Genomic DNA, 17,617 nt, shown 5'->3' with positions numbered 1-17,617 from the left:
CTTTTCACACGACCTCAGTCAAAACCTATCATTCAGAAAGCTAGTCTGAACGAGTGTTTTCCAGGTTAACCAGTACAAATCTCGTTCAACAATAAAAATATATGTTTTAATTCAAATATTTTTGATACCTGCCATTGTCCGGGATTCAATTAGACAATCTTAGTATATTTACCCGGTCTTCTTTAGGTCCCAGGGGGGGGGGAGAGGGTCTCAACCTCCCCAATGGGGAGCAATTCGCTCCCCTAAGACGATCATGTTACACTAAGCCACAAACTGCCTTTTACTGAGTCCAACTACAAATTCTCCTCAACTGCTGCAAACCTAAGACTGTCTACAAACCACCTTTACTGTCACAAAACTGATTGCCACGCCCAAACTGACTGCAAACCAATCCCAAACACACCTATCGCCATTGTTTGGTTCTTTGTTACAAATCATTGCCACACCTTGATTAACAATCCTATTCAGTTTCGTTTGTGTACCTTGAACAACTTCCTCTTCATTGTTTTGCAGATAAACTTATTTCCTTTTTTTCTTTTTTTAAAAACTTTCTAACACTTGGTAGGATGGTAGGAGCGAACGTCGATAGTATCAGAATAGGAAACACTCCCAAGAGAAAGAAGTTGTAAAAGAAAGATGCTACACATGCTTTTGAACTCTTCTATTTTGTTGTCTATGCTCGTGGGCAGTGTTGGGTAGCCATGCCAGTTATCTCATAAATTAAATCTTCAGTCATATTTTTCATTGTTTTGTCGTCATGTAATCTTTTCCCTTTTTTTTTCGTTTGAAGGTTCAATGGTTAAACCTCAGGTTTTTAGCAGTCCTATCTCATCGTCAGGCCATGCCATTCCACCCCTGAGTGCAGACTCTCTGGCGTCAAAATCACATCACACCAGCACCAATGCGACTTGCCAGAATGCAATTACAGACTCTCAGAAGAAAGCTATGGAGGAGTTGGACATCCTGGGGCAAACGTTGATGCAACAATCACTTTCCAAGGATAAAGCAAATTTAGTAGCAGCTACGTAAGTTCAATTTTGCTCATTTTTTATTAATCTTAAAAAGTTTTTTTGTTTTTTTTGGCTTAGTGTTCCTTAGTGCCCCAATTTATAAAAAGAAATTATTACCAAAAGTTTTTTTTTTTTACAAAGATTGACTTTGTATGATAGTTAAAGCATTCATTTATTAATCTCTTCCTCCCTCTCTCTCTCTCTCTCTCTCTCTCTATATATATATATATATATATATATATATATATATATATATATATATATATATATATAAAAAATATAAAAATATAACACGGAAATTACATAATTGTCGATGCAATAATTTATTTCAACCTTATGGTATTTTCAAGCATCTAAACTAGACAATTACATTTTTGATACTGAAATAAAGAAAGAAAAAGAATCGGGCCCTGACCGTCAAAGACCAGAGGGGGTGGTAGTATCAATCCACTATTGCTACTACCACTCCCTCTGGTTTTTGACGGTCGGGGCCCGATTCTTTTTCTTTCTTTATTTCAGTATCAAAAATGTAATTGTCTAGTTTAGATGCTTGAAAATACCATAAGGTTGAAATAAAAAATCAAAAACCAGAGGGAGTGGTAGTAGCAATAGTGGATTGCTACTACCACCCCCTCTGGTTTTTGACGGTCGGGGCCCGATTCTTTTTCTTTCTTTATTTCAGTATCAAAAATGTAATTGTCTAGTTTAGATGCTTGAAAATACCATAAGGTTGAAATAAATTATTGCATCGACAATTATGTAATTTCCGTGTTATATTTTTATGTTATTGCTCTGTTTACCACATTGAGCTCTCATACCCGGATTTCCTCCTGGAATTATTCCATTATAACACTATATATATATATATATGTATATTTAATGGTTGTATTGATTAGTTTCCTAGATGTAAATCACGTGATTAACAAAGAGTGCTCAATGCAGGAGAGAGCTGGTATATAGTTTGTTTATTATACAAACATTATTGGTTACATATGTGCATACATGCTTCAGTGGAATCCCAATTTAGGGATAACACCTCATCAGACAAAAAAAGAATTGATATTGAAACAGGATATGTATGTATAAGGTTGAGCAGAAAGTTCTTGTGAAATTTTTAATTCTGATTTCAAATAAGTTTTTGTTATAATAAATTTAGTTTATATATCATTTTAAAGAGCATTTTACGCTCTATCCAATTGTTTAGATTACAATCATTTTAAAACAATTATGTCTTCTTTTCAGAATGTTGAATACAAAATGGAAAAAAAGCATATTTGCACAATTTCCTCATTTCAATTTAAGTTAGACTGAAAAGCTATTGAAACAGCTTGCAATATCAACAAACTGTTTGGTGCAGGAACCACTACTGAATGCACAGTGCAATGGTGGTTTAAGAAATTTTGTGGCGGCGAGAAGTCTTGTAGGAGTCTTGTAGATTATGAACGTAGTGGTCGGCCATTGGATGTTGACAATGATCAACCGCACGTTGCTAAGCCAACCCTGGAGAAGTCGAATGAATTGGGCTATAAAACTCTGCCTCATCCGCTTTACTCTCCAGACCTCTATTCTACCGACTACCACTTTTTCAAGCATCTCAATAACTTTCTGCGTGAGAAATGATTCAAAAACTTAAACGATATCAAAAATGTCTTTAGCGACTTTTTTGTTCCAGAACGCAAGATTTTTACGTTACTGGCATAAATACACTTGTTTTGTGTTGGCAAAAGTGTGTTGATTCTAATTGTGCTTATTTCGATTGATAAACTTTTGAGCTGAGATGTTCATCTGAATTTAAAAGTTAAAAGCTGCAAGAACTTTCTTATCAACCTGATAGTTTTATATATATATAAAACTGTGTGGACTTTCAGGGCATCTATGTTTATTTGCGATTCCATATTTTAAAAAAAGGATGACAGGTGAATATATATATATATATATATATATATATATATATATATATATGAACTCATTTTTTTCACCTCTGACTTTGACCTTAATAGGATTAAAAACAAAAAAAAACAACAAAAACCGTCCTCTCATGACGACGACCGGTTCTACGCATGCGTCAGATGATGTCATGACGTGATTTAGTTTAAATAGTTGAAGAACTGACTAAATTTCATGTACGTCGTGTTAGCTCAGTTGGTTAGGGCGTTGGTTCATTATCTAAATGTTTTGGGTTCAAATCGTGGTGTGAGATGTTTTTTCTTTTTTTCGATTTTTTAAATTTAAATACTGAACCAGTGTTATTTAAGCCATTTTTCACGTAAACGTTCGTTTTTCTGTTTTTTTTTTTTTACTTCGCTTATTCTTAGGTTTTCATTAACACTCCCGACCGACCACACACATCCAAAACCACCCAGGTACCCACCGATTTTAAAAATTTTAATATCGAAACAGGCTTATTTAAGCCATTTTTCACATGATTTTTTTTTTTTTGTTTTTAGTTTTTCTGTTTTCTTTTTTGTTTTTTTCACATTTAACATCATTCGTTTCCCTTACGTTAGTTTCTTTTTGTGTTTTTTTTCGATGTTTTGATTACCCCCCACCGCCCGGGTTCATTTTTCTGTTTTCTTTTTTTACTTAGCTTTTCATTAACAACCACACACACACCTACAAACACTCGGGCAACGTTAAGCAGAGTTTTTTAACGTTCGTTTTTCTGCTTTTTTTTACTTCGCTTATTCTTAGGTTTTCATTAACACCCCCATCCCCGCCCAACCACACACTCCGAAAAACACCCAGGCAACGCCGGGTACCCCTCACTAGTAATAAAATAAAAATAAAGAAAAATTTAAAAAATGATGCGAAAACGCGATTATTATTATTGTTTTCTTTTTTCTTTTTTTAGTTAGTGTTAGACGCAACCGACGGGACTAACTGGTTTTTACTTCCGGTTTTAACGACTCTAACTGTGAAATCTAACTATGACCTTCATTTATTAGTGCTTTCAACTCAACATTTACTTTTACACAAACAATTCATTCTTTAATATTTATTATTACAACGCAACGATATCGTGATTTCACTTGCATTACATTTAAATTAAAACAAATAAGTTCATTTAGAATTCGAGAAAACAAAAGAATTCATTTAAAATTCGAGTGTGATGCAGAACTACTGAAACTAAATCAAAACAAACTTCACTGCAGAATTGATATTTGACCTAATTCAGTTTTTAGTTAATTCATGAATTTAAAAAAAAGTTTTTTTTTATTTTCGCTTTTGCCTCAGTGATTCGAGTTCGGCCCCTCCCCCTTCAAACTTTTTAAACATTGTTTGTTTTTATAATATTTAAACGGGGTTATTACTTCACTTTGTTTTCATTTTACCCCCCCCCCCCCAACCACACACGCCTCTAAAAACCCGGACAATGCCGGGTACCCCCATTAGTGTATATATATATATATATATATAAGCATATGGGTGTGGTTCATAGGCTAAGAAATGAGGGCAGAAAGTTATGTATTTATATTATATATAACCCTAACGCCCTCTCTTGTCCGAGGGATGGGCAGCATCCGTCACTAACCTGGTTCACAGGAGCATACTTGTGATGTACTTCTGGCCGTGTTCATCGCTCCCGGCTCGCAGGACCATAGATGCAACCCAGCAGGGCTACATTCTTACTTGTCTAGTGGTGGGCCCCTCAAGGGTGATCAGACTCTCACTGGTCACTGGAAAATATCTTTCTGCTGCTCAGGGCACGCGAAATGTGCATGACCCTAAGTCCGTGTGGCAACATTGTCGATTTCGGCCGTCACTCTTGCTTCGTGCTGGATCCAGTCTATCTCTTTCATCATCTGGCGTCAAGGCATACCTGAAATAAACTGCATCTTCATTCAGGCCGGCAATCGAGAAACAAAGAAAAACTCTGGTTCATTTTCGTAAAAACCAAACAAAATAATTATTCATAAATCATTTTACACTTGTTTAAAGTCGAGTTCTTTGATCTGAGCTTCATGATGCAGGTTGTATAACTTAAATTTCTTTAATTAATTTCCCAGCTAAGAACAAGAGCTTTCAACTTAGCTCTTATGAGCAACCCCCCCCCCATCCCCGGCAGAGTGAGAGCGATGTGGACGCCTTGATACCAGCCAGTAAAAAGACTCTAAAAAGATAATCATTTTTATAAAACTGGCCTCTTCCCCCCTCTGTCATATTGAAGATTACTTTTCTTTTTTTTTCCTCTGAACCTCTTTTTTTTCTCTATCCCATTATCTTATTCTTTTTCTTCTCTCGTGAACTCCTTTCTCTATCCCCTTATTTTATTCTTTGCATTTTCTCTTTTCTTGTGACCCTCTTCTTCCTCTTTCATGACCATATCTCTCCCTAGGTTCAATTTATTTATTTATCTGTCCAACTAACTTATCACTGGCTTGGTGGCCTGGTAGTTAAATACAACAGGTGGACCCAAATGACAACATCTCCCAGACACCAAAGCAGACATTTTGAACCAAAGTCATTGTACCTGTCTCACTCAATTAGTAGTTAAAATTCATTTTTACCAAATGCAACTAGAAAAACAATCTCTTGTTCCAACGGATCCTATTATCAGATTTTATATTTTCTTTACATTGAAAAAGATATTATTTCCTCTCTGGTGGACAGAAATCTCATAAACATCTGTTTTTCCTTGGCCAAGTGTCAGCATGCCCCCCCCCCCCTAACCATACCTCATCCTCTTCCATCTTCATCTAGCTCAACAGAATACCTGGCATCGTCTGGGATCCCGTTATATATATATATTTATATATATATATATATATATAAATAATAATAAATAAGCATATTTTACAATCGGGCAATGCCAGGCGGCCTACTAATACAATATAGATAAAATGCTTTTCAGAACTACTTATCAAAATAAATTTATCATTTGGAAGGTGTGCCCACCAAATTCGTACCTTCGTTCAAAAACTATTAAAAGTAGATGCAAAAGATTTAATGGAGAAATGGATTGCTCTACATCAAATTTTGACTTATAATAAGTAATACAGTTTTAAAATGAACTGGAACAAATATATTGAGAACATTAACAAGGCTGCTGCAAAAAAAAGGTAGGCTCCCTCTACTGTGTCAGAAAATTGCTCACATCCACCATTCTCTCTTCAAAGCTTATTTTCTACACATTCTTTAATTTTACCTGATAGTTTCTATTTTTTATTTTTTTATTTCATTATCAAAAATCTTTTGTAAGTACAATATTATGTGCGCAAAAATTACTTTTAAAGATTTACTTTATATGATAGTTATTAGAAGGATAATTTATCAAAAGAAAAAAAAAATGATTGAATAATAAATATAATTGTGTTTTTTTCACTTTAGATTTTCTCAGTATACTGAAACTGTAATGTTAGTGTTGTCAATATTAATAATTATAAAACTGTGGACTGTCCAGACGTCCTTGCTTGCTTGAATATTGTATTATAATAAAGTTGTATTTCTGTCTGTTTGTTTTTTCACAGTTTAATTAATATGTATAAAAAGGTACACTGTTTCACAAATTAATTTTCGTACTGAAAATGGACTTCTTTACACTTTTATATCAGCATGATTTCTATGTATTCAAAATAAATCTAGATTCAATGACTACCCGTATTTGCATATTACATTAAATAAAATCTGTTTTAATAAATTAGCTCGATTTTTATTCATTTTTTGTTGAAATGGAATCATTTTACTTGTTCTATTTAGAAATATTATTTAAAGTGAATTTATTTCATTTATTTTCACTTTAATTTATATTTCATTTATTTCAATTATTATTAATGACAACAGTTCCATTTAAAACCGGAAATAAGCTTATTTATCTCTTTGTGATTTTGTAGAATAGATGTCATCTTAGTTGATCCATTCATTTTTTTTTTTTTTTTTTTTTTAATGATTTTATCATTGTTGCTTTCTGATCATCTGTATTCTTCAAAATTTATTGTTACTTTCTGGCCATTTTCTTAAAAGTATTGAGCTGGTATATTGTATTTTGTAATCAATTTCTTGTTTTTTAGTTAAAAGATTTAATTATGCTGATTGGTTGTTGTCCGGTATTCAACCTAATCAAATAAAACAAAAATACAGAAAATTTTTTATGATGCACGAAATGAAAATGTCATATTCCAAGAATCATGTAAATTGATCCAATAGTTTTTTCTTATATAGAAAATCATTTTTTAACGATTTTTAGTGATTTTAATAGTAAATCGTGGTCATTAAGAAGTTGATTTTGATCTTGGTGGTTCGAATTAATTTGTTTCCCTTTATTTATTAAAGATGGTAGAATGAGACACCGTGCTCTCTTCCTCATAAAATTTCATTTTTATTAGTGAAAAAAAAAAAACCCTACTTGATCAATTTATATGATTTTTGGAATATGATATTTTTGTTCTGTAACGGGTACATACATTATAAATATTTTTCTATATTGAATTGGGTTGAATTTTGATGAAGAACCCACTGATTTCCCAAAGAACAAATATCGCAGACTCGTAAAAAAATACCCTTTGTAAACATCTCTGTTTGCATTTTGTTATCTAATTTGTTGGAGTTGATTTGTAATTTTCTGTGCCAAAAAAGAGTTGTTTTTTTATATATAGATGAATAAAAATATTTCTGTAAAAGTATTCTTGCAATTTTCTTAAATTTTATTTTCCATGCAAAATATATCCAACAAAAGATGGTATATCATTAATTGGTCTGTTACAGGTCTTCATCAAGTCCGCCGCCGCCAGTGGTCAGTAGCACGCAAACCACCTCGGCCACTTCTACGATCACTGCTGACAGCACGTTCACCGATCTCTTCAATGGAACCACTGCCCCCACCACTGTTGGTTCTGTTGGAAGTATTTTGTCTTTGAGTCCGACGCCTCTGATGCCAACCTCCCAAGAGTCCTGTGCCGACACGCTCAGCATTGGCTCCGATTCCCCAACCATCCTGCCTAAGGAACTGATTTCACTCTCTGATGTCTTTGTACCTTTGGATACTGTTGAACCAGGTAAGATGAAGAATGGCACATATATTCCTTTTTATTTTTGGACATCAGCTTCGTGACTCACCAGATTTCAAGCCAGTCCTCGGCCTAACATTCACAGGCAACATGAATTGGAACAAATACATTGAGGACATTGCTAAAGCTGCTGCAAAGAAGGTGGGCACCCTCTACCATCCCAGAAAATTAGTCACACGAGAGAGCATCAAAGCCATAATTCACTCATGCATAGAATATTGTTGCTACATTTGGGCTGGTGCATCTATGAGGTGCCTCTAATAAGTTTCCAGACTTTTTTTGTACATGCATTTAAAATTGTCATAGAATCTTGAAAATTCAGTATGTTATTGCTAGACATCTTATGAGATGACTGACCAACTTTTATGAACAGCTACAGCAGGAATTGGAATACACCCTACTAAAGCCTGATTGTCACAGCTGGTGAATTTGAAAACTGCGATCTAGATTTGAGGACAATCAAGAAGAACAATATGCAATAAAATTGTGTTTTTAAACTTGGAAATAATGCCACAGAAATGTGTGGAATACTTCAGACTGCTTTTGGACCATCTTGCATGAATTGCGCATCAGTTCTTGAGTGGTAAAAGAGATTCAAGGAAGGCAGGGTGTCTATGAGGGATGATGAGAGGCGTGAGAGGAATAAGGAAGTTAGAAAACTAGTGTCGATTGGCCAAATAAAGAATTGCATGGATAAGGAGTGTCGTGTGTCTATAGAGACAATAAGTGCATGGTTTGATGTTAGTGTGGGAACTGTACACAATTATTCGCGAGAAACTGAAGATTTTAAAGATTTGCACGAAGTTCTTCCCGAGGGTGCTCAGAGAAAATCAGAAAGACATGACAACAGGGAGATGGTTGAGCTGATTCATTCAGATCTCGTCGCTCAGATCTTGCTCGCTGTGACTTTTTTGTTATTCTCTAAGCTCAAAGAAAATCTTAAAGGCTGTTGAGGAGATGAGTCTGTGATGAGGGTCCTTGACATGCTCACACAATAAGACTTTCATGAGGCCTTCCAGAAGTTGTTGGAATGGTACAACAAATGCTTTGCAGCCAGAAGAGATTACTTCAAAGAGGACTAGAGTTTCATGTGTGTACTATCAATAAAAGTGCCCATACAAAAAAAGTTTGGAAACTTATTGAAGTCACCTCGTATCACTGGTCTCTCACTCTTAGGCGTGGTCCAAAAAAAGAGTCAAATCTAATAGGTCCTGCACTGTCATCTAAACGCCAACCTCTGTCCCATCGCTACAATGTCACAAGTATTTTAATGGAATGTGCTCTGATGAACTGCTAGCACTTGTGCCCCCCCCTCGACATGATTACTCTCAACTAACCTGACAAGCACTAAAATCCCACCACTTCTCTATTGAGGTCTGTAGATACTGGAAAACCTTCTACTCTAATAGTTTCTTCCTTCAGAGTGCTAAACTTTGGAATTCACTCCTTGTTTCCCCGACTGTACTAACATGTAGAAGTTTAAATGTAATGTGAACAAACATATCACTGCTCAGTTCCCTAACAGTCCACTTTTAGACATAGACACAATCTCAAATTACTGTCCAAGTGGCAATATGCTTTGTTTAAGAGTAAAGAAAAAAAAAGACATTTTTGTTTTTCTCTATATAAATAAAATGAACTTATTTTTTCCCATGTGAGTTTGACCTTAATAGGATTAAAAATCACGACATTCAAATGTAATGTCCCCACACTTCAGCACAGGATCTGAAGTGTGCTATAGTTACAGTCCCTTGATATTTGTACATTTCTATAGTTTTTCCAGTGAGAGTTCACTGCCACAATTGGTTAGAATCAATGGAAGTTGTAAAATCTTTTCTATTTGATTCATACTCCGCCCGCGACCACTTAACACCACTATGGATATGTCCACAGGGGAATATACGAGGAACACTGGTTTGAGTTCTTAGTTGCTTAAAAAAATATGGATTGGCATTTTTCCGTCGGGTGAAACGCGACTTTACATTCCAGTTATTCCGTGGGTTACTTGTGCCATTTTATAAATTTTTTCTTTTTTTCCTCACTTTATATTTTTTCTCTTTTTGTAGGGGGGTGAGGGGTTGCGATTCGAAGGATTACTTAAACGAAATGAACTAACATTGGATTCCAGTTTTTACAAGAAACTTTAACAGTCAACCGCCAGTGTTCTTCAAATCTTGCACTGATTAGTTGCTTTAATATTTTATTTACTGTCTTTATACTTCTAATTATATTTGCACTGATTTCATTTGTGATACTGGGGGGGGGGAGCACACTTCCTATTTTCGGATTAGTTACTTATTCATTATTTATTTCTATACATTGCATTTCTGAGAATTTCATTAGCACAATTACTACTATGCTATCGATATTGGAATCAGACGACATTCAAATTGGTTAACAGCGACAACAAAGAAAACATTACATTGCTTTTTTGGTTTTTCTAATTTTTTATAACATGTTTTTTTTTTTATAATATTAAAACAGCTCCCCACTTCCTACATACACATCTCCAAACACCCGGGCAATGACGGGTACCCCCCGCTAGTTATACAATAAAATAACAAATTAGTTCAATTACCCATCTATTAGATTATCTTATCTATAAAAGTTGAGTGAAATTTTTTTTCCACCGTATTGTTGACTTAAATAGCTTTTTGAATACATGGTACAAACTTAAATCTGTTCCATCAGAAATATGATGGTTATTTTCAACGTAATTTCCCAACAATGTCACACACTTTTCCCATCTGTGTACAAGCTTCCATATTCCCTTAGCGTAAATATCTTTAGATTTATCTCTCAGTCAGTCACTCCCAACATTTTTGACGTCATTGTCACTTTCAAAATTTGTGTCTCTCGTGAACATTTTCAAGTGACCAAACAGGTGAAGGTCCGATGAAAAAAAGTCTGGGCTGTAAAGAGGATGAAGGAACATTTCCTAGCTTATGGTCTGCACTGTTTCAGATGCTGTGTAAGGCCTTGTGTTGTCATGATGCAAGATGACTCCTTCTGATTGATGACCTGAGTTCTTTGTCTTTCTTGGCCTGCCTCAGCAGTTCACACTGTTTATAGTGCCGCCTTTCTCAAATAACACAAGATTGTATCAAATTTCCTTGGCTAGGAACAATGTGTAGTATCGCTTTTTTTATTCTGTCCGTGATCAGTGAAGGATAATTCCTTTCAAACTGAGGCAATTTTAATTTTTGTTCTAATCCAAAGTGCATCCTTTTGGGGAGCTGGATTTTCCTGAACATTAAAAAGCCACCTTTTGTCTAAGTTTGCCCTCATGGGGAGGCGAATGGGTAGGAATACTCAAGATGAGAACAGTAGTACTCTGAAGAATTCCATTAATAGAATTATTTGATTAAATTTATATTTTTGTAAAAGAAAAATTTTTTTTTTTTTGCAGGCACTTTACCATCGCTAAATGCATACGACAAAGAAGGGCTGAAGATAATCTTTCATTTTGCCAAGAACAAACCGCGACCTGATGTCCTCGTAATGGTTGTGTCAGTAATGAGTACAAATCTGTTTCCAGTTAAAAGTTTTCTCTTTCAAGCAGCTGTTCCAAAGGTAAGCAATATGTATCTCTTACAGAGACAATTCTATTAACAGGATGCGTTACAATTACTAAACAATTCCTTGGACAAAAGAGGTGAGTTAGATTTGGTTTTGTTTGAAAAAACGAAATGTAATTGCAGTACTAACCCTAAGGTAGGCTTAACTGGATCTCTCTAAAGGAAATTTCATAGGACTATGAAATTCATAAGGAATACAAAATTCATAAGCAGTATGAAATTCATAAGCAGTCCTCAGTCACATGTATAAAAAGTACAACTCTATTCGTCTGTTGTTGATGATGCTGTGATGTTTGCGTACAAAATTTTTTGTGGCAAAAGTTGAACAATCTCCAACCACACCTCTCCTGAGTTGACGCTGTTTTATTCCAGTGGCAAGTAGAAATTCAGTACGGCACAATCATGTTGACACATCGGTTCTCGCTAGATCACCGAAGTTAAGCAACGTTGAGCCTGGCCAGTACCAGATGGGTGACCATTTGGGAAGGCTAGGCACTGTATGTATCTTCTGGGAAGGTTGGGCGTGGGGCCAGTACCCTCACCCCATAAAAAGAACTCAGTCGCTACAAAAGCATCTACAAAGTTGTAGATGGCCTATGCCCCTTAGGGGTTCAAGGCTATGTAAAATGTAAAAAAAAAGTAGAAATTCAGGATGACTGGAAACAATGCTGAGATAAACGGAGAGCAGATACAGTGTCTGCTATTCCTAAATAGTCACCCATCTGATACAGGCCAGGCTCGTCGATGTGATTATGCTGTATGTTGATTCTGAATAAGGAACAAGTAAAATAATTTTAGAAATAACTTAATACAATTTTAGGTATTTTAGTATTGAGCACAAGTGAAAATCGCCTTCCAAATAAAACCTCTTTGATATACTTATGTATCATGCAAAAATAGTATCATGCAAAAATAGGAAAAATGGAGTAGAATTTTAAATTCCCAAATTGTCACTCATTTTAGTACTGACTACGCTCAACGCTGCTTAACTTTGGTGATCTAACAGGAACCAATGTGTCAATGTGATTATGCCATTTATTATTACTTAGTTAAATGACAGACTGATTTATCTCCCCTTGCTTCACAGGATTTTTGCCCTTTTAAATACTGGATCAGAATACGATGAAGCTGATTTTTATTTTTATTTAAAATTCTACTTGATATTTTTTCCTAATTTTTGCTGTAGATACCTATTTTGTCCGTTCTTTCGGGAAAGGTGGAAAGAAAGAAGTTCACATGATTATCAGGAATGGGACATCGTTTTTTTTTTTTTTTTTTTAAATTCAGAAAACAGATGTGAATTTTTTTTTCTTTTTGTTAAATTTTTTTTTTCCCTAATAAAAATCAGTTGATTTCTATCAAATTGCTAAAGCCTTACCTCCTTGATTTTGTCATTTGGCAATATTTTTTTTATTTTCTCCTCCTTCTTGTTCACTTTATCTTTCTTTCTCTTTTCCTGTTTTTCTCTCTTCTGTTTTCTGTCTTGCGCCACCTTGCTTTCCTTTTCTCTCTTCTAACAATTAACTGAAAATGTTCGTTTTGCTATGGAGGCTAATATTTTCAACAATTTATGATGGGGGTAGGCGAGTTATATGACTTTTGTTTCATCAAATAATACTTTCCTATCTTCTTCCTTTCACATGTGCACTTGGTGTCTTTCTCAGTAACTGATTGAAATTGTTAAGAAAAAAGTTACTCTCTCTCTCTCTCTCTCTCTACTGTCATCTCTGGTTTATATGTGGGGAAAGACTGAGGAAGAGTGTTTTATATCACTTTACACAGAGAGGGAGTGTACACATGTTGACAGCCATAAAAAGAATGAGTTGAAATATTTGCGCTTGAAAAATGAACCGATGCCATACTGAATAAATTTAGATTACGTTGGCTTTTATCTCTGGATGAAATGATAACTTGAAACTTATTTCTTTTAATTAAACTGTGGAATTTTAACAGACTATTAATAATCTACAAAAGATGGAGATTTGATATCTGTCTGCCTGAAGCTGAAACTACACTATTTCAAACTATTGTACTATCTGTTAATGTGCAATTTAATGTTGGAGGGCCAGTAATGTAGTGTCTGTTCAGTTGTCATGGTACCATTTTCTAGGCATTACCTCCTTCTTTTTGGGATGGATGAGTAGTTTAGTATTTGTTCTGTGGTTATGATATCATCTCCTCCCAAGCATTTCTTCCTACTTTGGAGTTGGTAGTGTTATATCTGCTTTGTTATGATACCATTTTCCCAGGCATCACCTCCTCTTTTGGAAGAGGAGCGAATAGTGTAGTTAGTACATGTTCTCAAGCTAGCAAAACTATCCAACTGGAAGGAGCATACATTTGCTAATGATAATAATAAAAATAAAAATGATAATAATTATAATAAAAATAATTATAATAATAATAATAAAAATAATAATTATAATAAAATAATTATAATAATAATAATAATAATAAAATAATAATTATAATAATAATTACTAATGAGACCTGTGGATATTCCACAGTTGTATCCTTCATCTATCGTACATTGCTGCTGTGCTTAAAAATATTTCCGTTGACATTCAGAACAAACGATATTATTGTACCACCTTTGTTCAAACAGAAAGATACTCCTCTAGCTATACCTTGTTTAATGTAGTTTCAGAACATATCTAGTTATGTGGGAGGGTCTATCTCCAAAATCCTTGTGGAAATTTGATATATTTCCATTTTATGGACATCCAACACAAGCGCAGACACCACAATATTATTGTACTATCTTTCAACAGAACAGATGCTGCACTTTGATCCTAGCCTGAACGCCAAGAAAGTGTATTTTAGTTTGAATTTCATGTTCAACACAAGAACTGAACAGGGAATTAAAAAAAAAAAAAAATTTTTTTTCACATTACATCTTCAGCGATCAGGCAATTTCATCTTTTAAAGAAATACGTACAAACATGAAATTGCCTTGGTGCATTGTTACATAGGTAACACCTCTTCAAAAACTTATGTCTGTATTTTATTATCTGTTTATGAATTTACAACATGTCTCTATTCGGGTTTTTATCTGCAGATGTAAATTTAACTGCATTTCGGAAAATTATCCTAAAAGGAATATTTTATTTGAATTTGAATTATTTGAAGAAATATTTATGACCTGTGTTTATGCAATGAGTTTTGAAAACAAAAGGAAAATGGAGAGGTACAACATGCCAATTTAATCTCAATGTATATCTGAAGCTTACAATGTTCTTGTGAATCTGATTGTCTTTGAAAAATTCTTGCAGCCCTCTAAACCATTTGCTTAAAATCTGTGATGTGAAATAAAAGAGAATGTTTATGTAACGAAGCCACTGATGCTGGGAGCAGCCGCAGTAGCAGCAGCCGCCTAAAGATATGCAAATGACCTAGTTGGCTGCACAAAGTGATGTTACAGCAGAGAGCAGAGATAAAAATACGTGTGGCCAGAGAAGCAGTGGTGTTCGGAGAAGTGACGAGAGAAGCATGTGTTCGAGGCGTGGGTGACATCACAGCAGGGGCGAAAAGTTACTTGCAGCTGGAGAGGGAAAAATGAACGATTTAAACATTTAGAAAAATTGTTGGAAATACCAGATATAAGGGCTTTTGTTAAAAATAAGAAAGTGAGTTAAGTTTTTTTTCCTTTTGTTTCCTTACGAAAGTGTACAACATATTGGGTACATTAAAATGTAACAACACCGTAAAAAAGGGTGTACAACGTTACGCTTGCAAGTTCTTTGATATTTCAAGAGTTTTCAAAAGAATGCATGAGTTATCTCCCCTTCTTTCCTTTTATTTACAGGTGATGAAAGTGAAACTGCAGCCGCCTTCGGCCACGGATTTGCCCACTTACAATCCGATTCTACCACCAGCGGCCATCACACAAGTTATGTTAATAGCAAATCCTCAAAAAGTCAGTTGCACACCATTCTTTCTCTTTTTACTCCCTACCCCTCATTTTTTCAATGCTTTAACCAGTTTTCTTGTCTAGAATTGCTCCTATATTAAAAAACAAAAATAAAACATCTGTATGATGACAAAACAAAAATATCATATTCCAAAAATCATATAAAATGATCAAGTAGCTTTATTTTTATAAAGAAAATCATTTTTAAGCAATTAACAACCTAACATCACAAGTGTATTTGAGAAGCTTTTATTATCACACAAGCCGAAAGGCCCGACATATAAAATCAACAGTAGGTTCTTTGATAGAATGGGTGCATTCAAAATGAATGTTTCTGTTTAGAGCACATTTTAAACTTTCATTCAAGCCATTATATATAAAATATTTGATAAAATCCACAGTAGGTTCTCTATTATGCAATGTAGACTACAATATATTGTGGACTAACTCACTGTGGGGAGATATGTGAAGCTTCCTCTCAGTGCACCATAATTGGTCTCCAACTAGAGTGACTTCTTCCTTCCATAATCAGAATCTATTGCCGTCGGTTACTAAGTTCTGTTTTAAAATTTGAAACTCTGAGTTAAAACGCTCGTTTAACATTTTTTTCTCTGTTTGTTTACTTTGCATTGTTTCACTTTTTCAAAGTCGCTGATGAATTTGCGCTGACTCAATCCAACCTCTTATGGTTGATTCAAAGCAATGAAACCGCTAGTACGCCTTTTGAATATGTATATATAGTGTTGAAAGAAATATTGTGTGTGTGTGTGTGTATATATATATATATATATATATACATACACACAGTAAAACTCCTTTAATTTGGATCTCCTCTCATTTGGACCTCCTCTCATTTGGACTTCTTCTAAACCTGAACTTTCTCTAAACTTGAACTATCTCGTCATTGAAATTGTATTAGCATATTTGATGCGGAGTTGCAGTAAAACTGTTTACATGGTTTAGTCAGATATTGCATAGAAATGTTAATACTGGTACTATGTAATTAATGTAGATTAGCTATAGATAATTAATTTACACTAACTGTAAATTTTTTTCTCAGATTGTTATATTTAAAACTAGCGGGGGTACCCGGCGTTGCCCAAGTGTTTGTTTCCGGGACGGGGGGGGGGGGTTAAAAAATGTTATGGTAGGTAAGTAGGAAGGATCAAACCCGGAGTCATGAGTAAAAGTAGGAAAATAAAGTGTGAAAAAAAAAACAAAAAAAAACATCTGCAACGTTAACAGTTCGGCCACCAAGAAAAGTCCATTCCAGTTGTTTAGGAAAAAAAAAAAAAAAACGACTACGGTAGGTCGGCGCGAACGTGAAAATATAATGTGAATTGTCCAGCACGCTAACCACTACGCCACAGAGCACTGCAGCTTAGTTTAGTGATTTTAAATAACTTCACATGAAAGAACTACGAAGCCAAACCGGTGTTCTCTTCTCAACTGTTCCTTGTGAACGATCCCCAAACGGTGTTAAGTGGTGGCAGGGGGAGGAGGAATTTATTAGAGAGAAAATATTTTACCACTTCCATTGATCTTAACCGATTTTGGCCGTGACTTCTCAGCAGAAAAAGTATAGAAATCTAAGATTATCGAGGAATTTGAGAAATAATAAGCCTATAACACACCTCAGATATTGTTCTGCCGTTTGTGCATATTATATTTGCATGAAATATCTTGATTTTTAATCCTATTAAGGTCAAAATCCGATGGGAAAAAATGAGTTCATTTTATTTATATTTAAAATAGTGTAAAACAACCCATAACAATGGCTTGCAACTCTAAAAGAAAACAAGCGACACTGACTTTACTCGAAAAATGTCAAACTATAGAAAAATTAGATGCTGGAGTTGAAATTAGTGTTATATTGAGAGATTATAAAATTGGAAGAAGTACAATGTTTTACATCAAAATTTCTTTTGGAGAAAATATTGAAGGCTGCTCCTTTCTCTTCAAATAAAAGACATGTCAAAAGAAGGACTCTTCGCAGACCAAAGCAAGTTGAATTCGATCGAATATTGCATGCGTGGTTAAAACGGAATGAAGATGTAGCAATGTCTGGGCCCATGTTAATTGCTAAAGCAAAATTTCTTAAGGAAGAGTTGAATA

The 17,617-nt window shown here is 34.6% G+C and overlaps 1 protein-coding gene across 2 annotated transcripts in view; it reads left to right on the top strand.

The window, feature by feature from the left end:
* Positions 1-17,617, top strand: part of LOC145252616 (ADP-ribosylation factor-binding protein GGA1-like) — a 139,745-nt gene that overhangs the window by 117,208 nt on the left and 4,920 nt on the right. For both annotated transcript variants that reach the window (XM_080112332.1, XM_080112331.1), the window contains 4 exons: positions 791-1,025; positions 7,713-8,002; positions 11,424-11,587; positions 15,398-15,508. In XM_080112332.1, coding sequence (XP_079968458.1) covers positions 791-1,025; positions 7,713-8,002; positions 11,424-11,587; positions 15,398-15,508 — 800 coding nt within the window. The remainder of the gene's footprint in view (positions 1-790; positions 1,026-7,712; positions 8,003-11,423; positions 11,588-15,397; positions 15,509-17,617) is intronic.

The sequence above is a fragment of the Euprymna scolopes genome, chromosome 29 (genome assembly GCF_053919585.1).
Source record: "Euprymna scolopes isolate OS-2025 chromosome 29, ASM5391958v1, whole genome shotgun sequence".
NCBI classification, from domain to species: Eukaryota; Metazoa; Mollusca; class Cephalopoda; order Sepiida; family Sepiolidae; genus Euprymna; species Euprymna scolopes.
This window is presented reverse-complemented; position numbering and strand designations above follow the sequence as displayed.